We start from the raw sequence: 12,601 nt of genomic DNA, 5'->3' as shown, positions 1-12,601 counted from the left end.
CATGAGGTGGCCAAAGTATTGCAGTTTCAGCTTTAGCATCAGTCCTTCCAATGAACACCCAGGATTGATCTCCCTTAGAATGGACTGGTTAGATCTCCTTGCAGTACAAGGGACTCTCAAGAGTCTTCTCCAACACCACAGTTCAAAAGCATCAATTCTTCGGCGATCACCTTTTTTCACAGTCCAACTCTCACATCCATACATGACCACGGGAAAAACCATAGCCTTGACTAGACGGACCTTGGTTCGCAAAGTAATGTCTCTGCTTTTTAATATACTATCAAGGTTGGTCATAACTTTCCTTCCAAGGAGTAAGCGACTTTTAATTTCATGGCTGCAATCAGCATCTGCAGTGATTTTGGAGCCCAAAAAAATAAAGTCTGACACTGTTGCCACTGTTTTTCCATCTATTTCCCATGAAGTGATGGGACCAGATGCCATGATCTTTGTTCTCTGAATGTTGAGCTTCAAGCCAACCTTTTCACTCTCCTCTTTCACTGTCATCAAGAGGCTTTTGAGTTCCTCTTCACTTTCTGCCATAAGGGTGGTGTCATCTGCATATCTGAGGTTATTGATATTTCTCCCAGCAATCTTGATTCCAGCTTGTGCTTCTTCCAGCCCAGTGTTCCTCATGGTGTACTCTGCATATAAGTTAAATAAGCAAGGTGACAATATACAGTCTTGACATACTCCTTTTCCTATTTGGAACCAGTCTGTTGTTCCATGTCCAGTTCTGACTGTTGCTTCCTGACCTGCATAGAGGTTTCTCAAGAGGCAGGTCAGGTGGTCTGGTATTCCCATCTCTTGAAGAATTTTCCACAGTTTATTGTGATCCACACAGTCAAAGGCTTTGGCATAGTCAATGAAGCAGAAATAGATGTTTTTCTGGAACTCTCTTGCTTTCACCATGATCCATCGGATGTTGGCAATTTGATCTCTGGTGCCTCTGCCTTTTCTAAAACCTGCTTGAACATCTGGGAGTTCAGGGTTCACATATTGCTGAAGCCTGGCTTGGAGAATTATTATTACTTCCCTCCAAACCGCATTCCAGGCTGCAGCCAGGGGAAACTATCTCCAAAGGCCAGATCTGACCCTGACCTTGGCAATGGCTCTCCTGAGCTGTTCATATTCTTCAGCAGTACCAGCAAGCCCCCATTTACCTCTCCTGCTTCTCTCTCAACATCCTCCCACCCCACACCTTCAGCCAAACCAAATAAGAGCAATGAGTAAACAACACACTTCCTATGTGCTGGATACTTTGCCCACATTAACTAGCTCAGATCCTTATGATACCATTCTTCTTCTTAATTGATGAGGAAACTGAGAAACAGGGAGGTTAAGGCCACAAATTTAGTTCAGTTTCAATGTCTGTGCCTTTAGTCATGAAGCTATGCCACCTGGAACTGAAGAACTCTCTTAAGAAACAGGTTGTCTGCTGTCTCGCCTCTTAATCTCTGTGTAAGACTTCCCCTGCCTGGAACACCATCTCCTGGCACCTCTTCCATCTGGTTCACTCTACTCATTCTTTAAGTTTCCACAACCCCTTCTTGACTCCCAGGCTGGGTCAGGAGACCCCTGGATTCCCAGGGCTCCTTGTGCTGTTCCTTGTTGGTAGGAGCTGCTCTCCCCCCTGCACCCCTCTGAGCAGGAACTTATTATGCATCTTGGAATGCCAAGGTGCTCCTGGCATGGACCTGACCCTGAAAATGTTTATAGAAAGAGTAATTATCAGCTCAACTAACACTCTACTTTGTCCAGGTCAAATGAATTCCTGGGGCTAATCTGCCAGTGGGCATTTATTGGGCATCTGCTGCATGCCTGGCTCTGTACAGCAGGAGAAATAGCAATACGGAGCCTTTAGTTGTGGTTTGCTTGGTGCAGGTCATTGTGGCCAGGTGAAGTTGACACAGGGCAGTGAGGCTGGCCACCCAGATTCCATTCCAAACTCGGCCACTTTTCCTTCTCTTTCTCCACCCTCTCTAGCCCCCAGTCCTGCTTTCTTCCACCTTCCTGATGAAAGATCTGCAAACCTGTTTACTGAAGGGGCAGAGACTGATCTTCAGGGGGTGGATTGTGTCTCCCAGAAGGAGGAAGTGTAGTCTCCTCATTTGACAGATAAGGATTCTGCTACTTTGAGGGAAAGGAATGAAGTAGGTGGAATCATAACCTGTCATTGTGGGATGCATCCTTGGGAATTACTGTGTTCTTTCATCTAAGTTTAAAGATGAGCCAAAACTAGAACCCAGGTTATCTGACTGCTGGTTTGTTGGCTTCTCCAGTTCAGTATCCTTGTTCCCAGATCCCACAGTCAGTCAACTTCACAGACCACATCACCTAGTTCTAGGCTGCATTCTGATTTTTACTATCCCCACTACATTTCAACCTTTGATCTAAGTGACTATGAAAGCACATTGCAATGTTCAGGTGCTGAGACCAGCAGTCCAAATGCAGGAGTTCTAAGTCAGTCCCACAGGATTCTTCCAGATCATTACCTCTATATCAGGATGAGGAAACTGGTCAGAGAAAACTAACAACCAGTGAGGAGTCCATGCAGATCTCCAAGTCTGCACACTCTCTGCTTCCTTTGTCCATTCCATGCTTTTGGCCCATACTGGGGGATGGCATTTCCTCTCCACTCTTGCTCTGACATTTCTCCTCATTTTCCTCTTCACTTACCACCCCCTCCCCACACCACATAAAAGTGAAAGATCTCCTCCCAATTTCCTCCTCAATGGGAAAGATTCCTGTCGAACTGAGTCTGACCTCTAGCCAAGAGATGAGTCTAAAACTTCTGCTTGCCTTGCCCCACGCTCACTCTGGGTGGCTGTAGCCTCTGGTCTGGCTTTGTTTCCTCTCATCCTCTTATTAGCTGCCTAATCGGCAGTGCAATTAATCTGCTCCTCTGTGAAGGAGGATGGCTCACAGTGAACTGCTCCATTTCCAGAAGCCATTCTCTGAGGTAGCATGGCCAGGCCCTGAGCACTGTCTGGCTCCTTGATGGAGGGCTGCCCCGGGAACTGGGGTCAATTAGTGGACAGATTAAGCAATTATTAGCCCCTAACAAGGGTGCTTGGCATCATTACCCTGCCTATTTACTGGCAAACTACAGCTTTCATATGAAAACCAACAAATAAATTAGGGCATCTGGTCTACCGCCGCGTCAGCCATGCAGTAAATGATGTCCAACTGGCTCTCGGCTGCCAATGGATTCTCAGCCCAAGATATCCCTCCCTGGTCACAACAGCTCTGGAACGTGCCACAGAGTGACTTATCATTCCAAGAGCTAAGTGCCTGCCACTGGGCACATGGATTGTTCTTAGTTACCCCGCTGCTTCCTCCTGTCTGGCTGTCAAAACCTACATATCTGTCAGGGCCCAGCTCAAAGCTTCTTTCTCCTTGATACATTTTCTGCTCTCTCCAGCAGGGGAAGAGCTCTCTCTGTTCTCCGTCTGTGCTTTTGGAAGGGTTGTGTGCTCTCCTGTCACTTTCCAGCATGGCAGGTGTCTCAAGGAATGCCACAGTTCCATTTTGTCTATTTTTTTCAGTTCTCTGAGGAATAAGTAGAAACACGGATAAAAAGAGGGTCGGGGCAAAGACTCAGTTCTTGTTTTCTTACCTCCTCCACTATAGGTGTGTGCAGGCCATGGCCAGGACATCAACAAAGGTGGAGACAGGGTCAGGTTTGTGCTTCAGGACAATCCCTCTGGCTGTAGTGATAAGGGCACCCTCCAGAGGTGGTTGCTGTCACCTAGGCCAGCTCTGGTTGCTCTCACCTAGGCCAGCTCTGGTTGCTCTCATCCAGGCCAGATGTGATGGTGGTCTAGAACAGAAGAGAGGCAGGGGGATGGAGATGAGGGGCAGATTTGCTAGTTTCAAAGAAGAGACTAGGGGACTGCCTGACTGTAGGAGAAGAGTCATGGAGGAGACAGTCCTAAATCTGGTGACCGGAAGGCAAGGTGGTGTTGCCCTAGTGAGAAGCAGAGAAGGCAGCCAGTGCTGGAGTATGGAAACAGGGGACCCTTTAAGTGGGGAAAGGAGTAGAGGTGGGGGTATTGACAAAACCTCCCTGTCTTTATGTGACTTCTCTGTTTCCCGGTGTACCCATCAGCCTCATGAGGACTCAGACCTCTTAAGGTCCTCGACCCCACCGTCATCCAAACTACTGTCAACCTTTAGCTAGCAGTGGACCCATGAGGGAGCAACTCTGCTTTTATTGTTCAGAGTTATCCTGCCTCTCCCCTATCTCTGTCTGTCAAGACTCCAAGGCATAGCGCACATGCTGTCTTTTCCTGGAGGCCCTTCCTGTGCTCTTAAGCAGGACATGCTGTCCTCCAGGCCATGAACTTCAATATTATGTCTTGAGCTGTCTCCTGGAAACAGAGATATTATTTGTAAAATTCACTGGGCACCACCTAATTCATAACCATGAACACACAGTGGCTAACAACATAGGCCCCCAAATCACCTATTGATCTCTCACTGTTTTTCCCAGCTGAGGAAAGGTGCTCCCTCCTTCCTGAAATACGTTGACACTAACCCAGATGCTTCTCTTTTTCCCAGGGATCATTGACTTCCTCATAAGCCAGCACCCTATTGCTCGTGTCCTACGGGAACACCTGGTCTTCAAGATTGCACCCATGCTCAACCCTGATGGTGTCTACCTGGGCAATTACAGGTGAGGGACGGGGGAGAATGCTTGAGTGGTGGTATGAAAGCAAGAAGAAAAAGGGGCTATGTTTTTGAGGAAGAATTTTCAGACTACCCATGAGTTCACCAGAAGTTTCACCCCAGCTCCCGAGGATGTGAGGAGCTGGTCTTGGCTAGTTCATGCACGGTCATGTGAGGTCCCTTGCTGGAGTTTCCTGGGCAGTTTGCTGGATCAGGAACCAGGAGACCTAGTATCACTTTCGGTGCCTACTTCCTGTGTAACCTTGGGGAATTCCCTTTCCCTCTCTGATACATTGCAGTCTCTCTTGCATAATTAAGATAATAATTACTTACCTGGCAGGACACTTGTGAGCATCAGTGCTCACAAAGAAACAGTGGCGATGAATGTGCTTTTGAGCATATGGTGGTGATGACAGTTACCGTTTTGTTTCTGGATTTCTTCTTGGAGATTATTAATGAAGGAGAGCAGCAGCCTGCATCATGTGGGCAGCATTTCTCTTTGGTGTGAACATACCGGCTGACCCCACACTCACTCATGCACTTTACATCTTGAACTCTTTCTCCTGGCTTAGCCCCATAACTTACAGCTGAAAATTCCACTGTCCGGGGAACCATCTGCTGAGAGAACATTGAATCCTCTGAGAGAGAGTGTGTTATTAGCCTTATTTCACCTTTGTGGCAACAGACTGGCCCAAAGTCATACAACTGGTAAATCACTGACTAACTTCACTGCCCGAATTATACAGCTTGAGAGCTGATTGGTCCTAGAATTCCCAAGGTAACATGCAAGCTCCCCAGCTCTGAGGTAAGACTCTGTGTGACCTCTTGCCTCACCCCCACCCTCTAGTCTTAGAATCATTGCTCTGGCCACTCTAAGGAAGGCCTGGTTCCTTACACGGGTCCTGTTGGGGCCTGACACCTCACCTTCATAAAGGCCCTCTGTCCAGGGCTTCCTAGTCCCGTGGTCATCTCACTTTGTGTCTTTATGTGTTAGTTGCTCAGTGGTATTCCACTCTTTGTGACCCCATGGAGAGTAGCCCACCAGGCTTGTCTGTTCATGGAATTCTCCAGGCAAGACTACTGGAGTGAATTGCCATTCCCTTCTCCAGGAGATCTTTCCAACTCAGGGATCGAACTCAGGTCTTCTGCACTGCAGGCAGATTCCTTACTCTCTGAACCACCCGGGAAGACCGCTCATCTCACTAATCCTTCCTTGCGACTCAGCTTGTACCTCTTCTTCTGAAAAACATCCTCCAACCCCCCAAAAAGAATTAGCCATTCCCTTCTCTGAGCTCCCACAGGCCTGGCTATTGAGTGTGTTTTACCCCATTGCAAGGACCCCACGGTCCTAAAACCACCAGAGGGAAAACATTGAGCTTTAATGGTCTTTGTGTTCCCCAGAGCCTATCATCAGGGATCAGCACGTAGGAGATGCTCAAAAAGAGTTTGGTGGATACAAGAAAAAAAAAGAGAGATGACTTTCTTGATGAAGGCGCTGAGGTTCAGAGATCAAATGGGACTTGCCCAGGGTCAGTGACAGAGCTCAGACCAGAACCCACATTTCCTGACATCCCATCAGGTCCTTTTGAAACAGAGCTGGTTTAATGCCTTCCCAGAGTGTGGCACTTGGGTCCACAGAGGCTTCCTAGTACCCCTGGGTATGAGTTAGACAGAACCCATGGGATGCATGATACCTTAATTAAAGACAGTTTTGCTTCCTCTTAATTGGCTCAAGTAATGGTTCATTAGCACTGGCAGGTTTTATGGCTGCTTCAGGCCTGGAAGCAATGCCTTTCCACCTTTCCTGGACAGAATGCAATGTTGGCGATAATGGTGGTGGAAGGACCATTTGATTGATGTTAACATTTCTGTTTAATTACAAGAGCAGCCATGGTCAGAGAGAGGTCAGTACTGTCCATTCCACATACTTATTTATGTCATCATCTGCTGTCTGGGGATGACCAGTTGGAAAGAGGTCTTTGACCTTGGCCAAAATGCCTTCTCTTTCTGGGTTTCAGATGGCCAGTGGGGGTGGTGCTGGAGAGGTAACTGCTTCCTATATGTCTCCAAGCTGTCCAAGTTTTGTGATTTAGGGCTTTTCCATCCCTTAGAAATGGTTCTGTGCTGAAGTTTAAAAGCCCAGCCTTCTCCCAGCAAGAGTATGTGATTCTCATTACAAGAGTTGAAGAAAATCTCTAACCACAGGCATTAATCCTGTTGCTAAAACAGCTCTGAGTAGCAACAAAAAGCCTATCAATCATGAAAATTCACCATTAAATATTTGGAGGAAGTGAAAAATAATAATCAAGTCTACAAATGGAGAGCTTCAAGGTACCTTAGAGGTTCTGTAGGCCAGCCCCTCACAGAGCTACCCTACCGGCCACAGCACAGTGTCCCATGGTTTGGTGGGACTTGCCCAGGCATTCATTATAGGGGGAGAATGGGTTTAGAGTTTAAGTAAATTTGGGAAACATACAGTTAGGCAAAGTTAAAAACTCTCTTCTACACTAAGATTTTTCCATTTTGAATATGCTAGTAAACAGGAATCCCAAGAGGGGAATATAGTGTTCAGTGTTTCCCAAAGAAACCCCTTTCCCCACCACCCCTCACCTGCTCCACCACCACCCTGTCCCCAGGGGGCTTAAGGATTATAAAACACCTGGAAAATGCCAGTCCAAGAATTCTGGTTGCTCATCACCCAGTGCAATGTCAGGCGCTCACACACTTGTCTCGTTTAATGCTAACGGCAACTCTGTGAAGAAGGATCTTCGTGAAGCTTTCTATGCTTGCAAATAATAAAAATCTACTCCATGCCCTCCAGGTCCCTCTTCTCCCCCCACCTCTCCTCTTTTTCTTCTCTTATGCTAAAGAACCATGTAATCGAATCTAGAAACAGGAGTCAGATTTCCCAGCTTTGACCATGCAAAGTTGTCTGATTCTTTGTGACCCCATGGACTATACAGTCCTTGGAATTCTCTAGGCCAGAATACCGGAGTGGGTAGTTGTTCCCTTCTCCAGGGCATCTTCCCAACCCAGGGATCGAACCGGGCTCTACCGCATTGCAGGTGGATTCTTTACCAGTTGAGCTACCAAGGAAGCCCTATATTTAATAATACAAGTACCAATACCATGGTGTTTATAGTAAAATAGACAAGGTGCACTCTAGCATCTAATGACCAGTGATGACACCTGTCCCATGATAGATGATGTACTTTATGTAAAGGAGCAGCAGAGTTTACTTACTAGACTCCTGTGTGTGCTCCCAGACTCTGGATTATGGGAGGAGTAGAGAGAACCAGAGTTACAGCAGCCACCGCACACTCTCTGGCAGCCCTCTATAACAGGAGCTGGAGTAACAGGAGATAACAACAGTGTTATGGCATCTAACAAAAACACAGGCCAACTATACCGTCTGTCTCACTTTTGTTGTTTAGCTCCTAAGTTGTGTCTGACTCTTTTGAAATCCCATGGACTATAGCCCACAAGGCTCTTCTGTCTGTGGAATTTCCCAGGCAAGAATACTGGAATGGGTTGCCATTTCCTTCTCCAGAGGATCTTCCTGACCCAGAGATCGAACCCCTGTCTCCTGCAGTGATAGGTGGATTCTTTACCACTGAGTCACCAGGGAAGCCCTATTTTTGCTGTCCCTGTCTCACTCACTACACTCTAATAACACTGGCCATTTTCTTCAGTTTAGGTCTGAGATTTAATGCCACTTCACAGAAAGGCCAGGCTTCCCTAGTGGCTCAGAAGATAATGAACCTGCCTGCAATGTGGAAGATATGAGTTCAATCCCCAGGTCCAAAAGATCCCCTGGAGAAGGGAATGGCAGACCACTCCAGTATTCTTGCCTGGAGAGTTCCACGGACAGAGAAGCCTGGCAGGCTACAGTCCATGGGGTCGGAAAGAGTCAGACATGACAGAGACTAATACACACACACACAAACACAGAAAGGCCTGCCGAGATTCTCCAATATAAATTAGGTTTCCCATTACCCTCTTTCAGAGCCCTTGCCCCAGTGTGTAATCATGTGCTTATTTATTGAATGACTGTCTCCACCTCTAGACCGTAAGCTCCCTGAAGTCAGGACTTTATCCCCAAAGCCTGGCACAGTGCCCAGGACAGAACCAGCCTTTGATATATAATTATCCAAATGAGTCAATAAACTCCAGAGCAGTGGAATTTAACTAGGAAATGGCACAGGGGCTTCCTTAATGGCTCAGACACTGAAAAATCTGCCTGCAATGCAAGAGATACAGATTTGATCCCTGGGTTGGGAAGATCCCCTGGAGAAGGAAATGGCTCCCCGCTGCAGTACCCTTGCCTGGAGCTGCGTCCACAGGCAGAGCAATCATCACCAGAAGCCCTCAGCTCCCAGCCCTTTACTTTCAGCAACTCAGCCTCCTAACCCTGGTTGTTTTGACCTTATGCTATTGTGACATGAACAGTACAATGAGCTGCTCTAATGATTTAGTGAACTTTGGGTTCAGAGCCACATTTAGTTCTTGTACAGGGCATTACACTTAGAAACCACCTTGGAGCATTACCACAACTGTTTGAGAAAGGAAAGTCAGTTTTTATTATATCCATTTGAGCAAAGGGGAAACCAAGTCTGCAGAGGTGAAGAGCTGTGTTTAAGGTCCCTTGGTGTGTTCAGGGCTCCCTACACTGCCAGACACTGCCTGTGTCCTACAAGCTGGAGGCAGACGCAGAGAACTCACGGACTAGCTTTCCCTTCTCTCCTGAGCCTTCCATCCTGGGGCAAGACCCTTCTCTCCCCAGCTTCAGTTCCCCTCTGCCCTCTTGGAAGAGGAAAATGAAGTGCAGGATACTTCTCATCATTTAGCAGAGGCGCTGGAGATAGGCTCTGTCAAGAATGGTACAGCTATAGCACAGATGAACCCGGGGGACGTTATGCTAAGCGAAATAAGCCAGACACAAAAAGACAGATATTTTATGATTCCACTAATATGAAGTAATTAAGAGTAGTCAAAATCATAGAGACAGAAAGGAGAATGGTGATTTCCAAGGGCTGGCTGGTGGGGCTGGGGGAAGAGAGTTATCGTTTAATGGATAGAGTTTCAGTTTTACGAGAGCAAAAGGTTTGGAGATAGCTGGTGGTGATGGTTGCACAACATTGTAAACATACTTAATACCAATGAATTGTACACTTAAAAATGATTAAAATGGTACCGTTTATGTTATGTGCATTTTATCACAATGTAAAAATAGTGGTATAACATATCAATGCAATTTGAGCATCTTTGGAGAAGTTTAGTGGGGGAACCTCAGCCCTGGAAGGATGGAGAGATGAACATTGTAACTTCAGGTGCTTATAGAGACAAGAGTTACAAGGCAGAGGTAGGCAGGCCTTTGGTGTCCAGGGTGACGGGCTGAGTAGGTCTATGGTTGTTGGTGGCTGTCACCATCCTGCAGTAGGTTGGCCATCCCCACACAGTGCAGCCCTTATTTTCTCTCTCCATCACCTCCCCCTCCCCATCACTTCTTTTGCAGAGGAGACGCCCTCCGTCCTGACCTGTACCCCACTGGGCCTGTGTGATGTGCAATTTTCCTTGCAGCTGAGAAACAGACTCTCTATCTCCATATGACAATATGAAACTCTGCATTAGGTTTGCATTTCTTAATTAGGTGCTTGTCATTGTGTATTCCATAGAGTCACGTATAAGTAAACAGTCGTAGACCTTTGAATAAATTTATTGGTTTTATTTATGTTTCTGGGCATAAAAATCTATAATTACCAGGTACAGCCTCCGTATAACTGATATTTAATGACAATTACTTTTTGTTACCATAGAAATGAGTCCAACGTAGTTACCCATAATTTCTCATTTCCCAAACCTCACACATGCTGAATTGCAATATTACCATAGTAATTGCCTATTAGTCATCATAAAATACGCAGTTACCCAAAAGATATCAGGATGCTGTGAAATTTCTCATCTTTGGGAAGCCTCAGTGCTTCTTGAGAGAGTAGAGATGGGGGAGAGGAACAGACCTCCATGGGTGGTGCAGAAATGATTCAGCTTTATCCCACGGCACTGCAGACCCCGCAGTGGAAACGGATGCTGCTACAACCTGCAGACTTGCAACACATTCTCCCTGTTGGCCCTGGTGAGCTTTACGTAGCAAAGAATGTTCCAGCGCAGTAAATCCAATTTAACTAAGGTTTGTTGAGGGCCTGCTGAGTGTCAAGCCCTGTGCTGCGCCTTAGGGAAGCAGATGGAGATCAGAGGCAGCCTTTGGCAATAAGAGGCCCAGTATTTGTACTAGAGGGGTGTGTGTCATGCTGTGGAAGCCTGGACATCATCAGAGCTAGTGTCTAAGTGCCTACTAACCACACATTATATATATCATCCCTGCTAACACTCAAAACAACCCAGAGGTAGAGGTAGTATTATGGCCCTTTCTTAATTAGAGAAACAAATTGAGGCCCAGAGATACCAAAGAACTTGCCCCGGGTCCCCTAGCAGGAAGGGTCAGATCAGGTTTATGAATCCAAGCTGGCCAGGCCTAGCCTGCTACAAATTAAATCCATGGCTATACTGTATCCTGAAAGCAGGGAGTGCTTCCTTCTGACTAGGGGTGATGAGGGAAGGTTTCTGAAGAATGTATATAGTCCACCAGACATAGAAGGGATATGAGGAGAGATTTTTGCAGCAATCATCATTAGATATGGCAGAGGGTAAAACACCAGGGGCGGTATTTCCAGCACACACATACACACACTTGCAAACACAAACATAACACACTTATAGATTCACACATAGAGACACATACACACGCACGTGCACAGATGTGTAACCGACCAACCCCACTCACCTCAATAGCCAAAGAAGGAAGCATTTTTAACTGTCCAAAATAGAATGGAAAACAAAATTAGCTATGTAAAAAGATATGCGTCAGGATTCTATTTGCTCTTCGACAAGCATGAAACTGTGCATTTTTCATCAACTAGAAGAGAGCACAAAGATCCACTGCAAGTTGCCTCACCAATTAGTATTCACCAGCCCCCTCTCACTATGCCCCCTCCCGACACAGGCCACATGCCCGCCCTCCCCTGCCACTGTGCTGCCTCTCCCAGCTTTGTCAGCCTTGGAGCGGGATGGGCCCTCAGAGATAGCTTGTCCAGGGCCCCACCTAGGGCAGGGGAACCTTAAGAAGTGCCACACTGATGCCAGCTCTATTAGACGGTATTTATATCCACGCTGATGGAGAAGGAAATGACAACCCACTCCAGTGTTCTTGCCTGGAGAATCCCAGGGACAGCGGAGCCTGGTGGGCTGCCGTCTGTGGGGTCGCACAGAGTCAGACACGACTGAAGCGACTTAGCAGCAGCAGCAGCATATCCACGCTAAACCTGTCAGCCATCATTTCTGCCTTCTGCCCCTGAAGTATTAGTCAGGTTCGATCCATCTTTTACATGGTAGCTTTTCAGCTATTTGAGGATTGTGTGTCCCCATGCCTCCCCACTCCTCACTCACTCCAACCACTGTCAGCTCCCGTTCTCCTGGCTGAACGTCCCGAAAGCTTTACAACTTTTCATATGTGATCTGAAATCCAGTCGTCTCCCCATCCTTCCTGCTGTTTTCTGAACATGCTCCAGATGTTCGTCATGGTCTATATTTGAGACATGGTGTCCAGGATGGAAAAGTTATAATGATGATGGTGATGATGACAATGATGGAGCTGATGACGATGATGACAATAATGATGTAGATGATGGTGCTGGTGATGACGATGATAATGGTGATGATAAATAGACTATTGAACCTTCTGGATCTGGCCTTATTCTAGGTATTTTTCATGTATTGTTTTATTTAATTCTTAGAACAACTCTATTATTATTATCATTTTACCGATGAGGAGACTGAGGCATAGGTAGATTGGGTAACTCCCTTAAGTTCATAGGGC

At 46.6% G+C, this 12,601-nt stretch overlaps 1 protein-coding gene across 1 annotated transcript in view; it reads left to right on the top strand.

Annotated features, from left to right (window-relative positions):
* AGBL4 (AGBL carboxypeptidase 4) overlaps positions 1-12,601 on the top strand; it is a 1,400,873-nt gene that overhangs the window by 1,270,063 nt on the left and 118,209 nt on the right. The window contains exon 8 of the mRNA XM_088834990.1: positions 4,561-4,675. Within this exon, the coding sequence (XP_088691116.1) occupies positions 4,561-4,675 (115 nt within the window). The remainder of the gene's footprint in view (positions 1-4,560; positions 4,676-12,601) is intronic.

Source organism: Moschus berezovskii, chromosome 4 (assembly GCF_049115385.1).
Source record: "Moschus berezovskii isolate FMDL1 chromosome 4, NW_MosBer_1.0, whole genome shotgun sequence".
Classification (NCBI taxonomy): Eukaryota; Metazoa; Chordata; class Mammalia; order Artiodactyla; family Moschidae; genus Moschus; species Moschus berezovskii.
The sequence above is the reverse complement of the archived record's forward strand: the minus strand, read 5'-3'. Positions and strand labels throughout refer to the sequence as shown.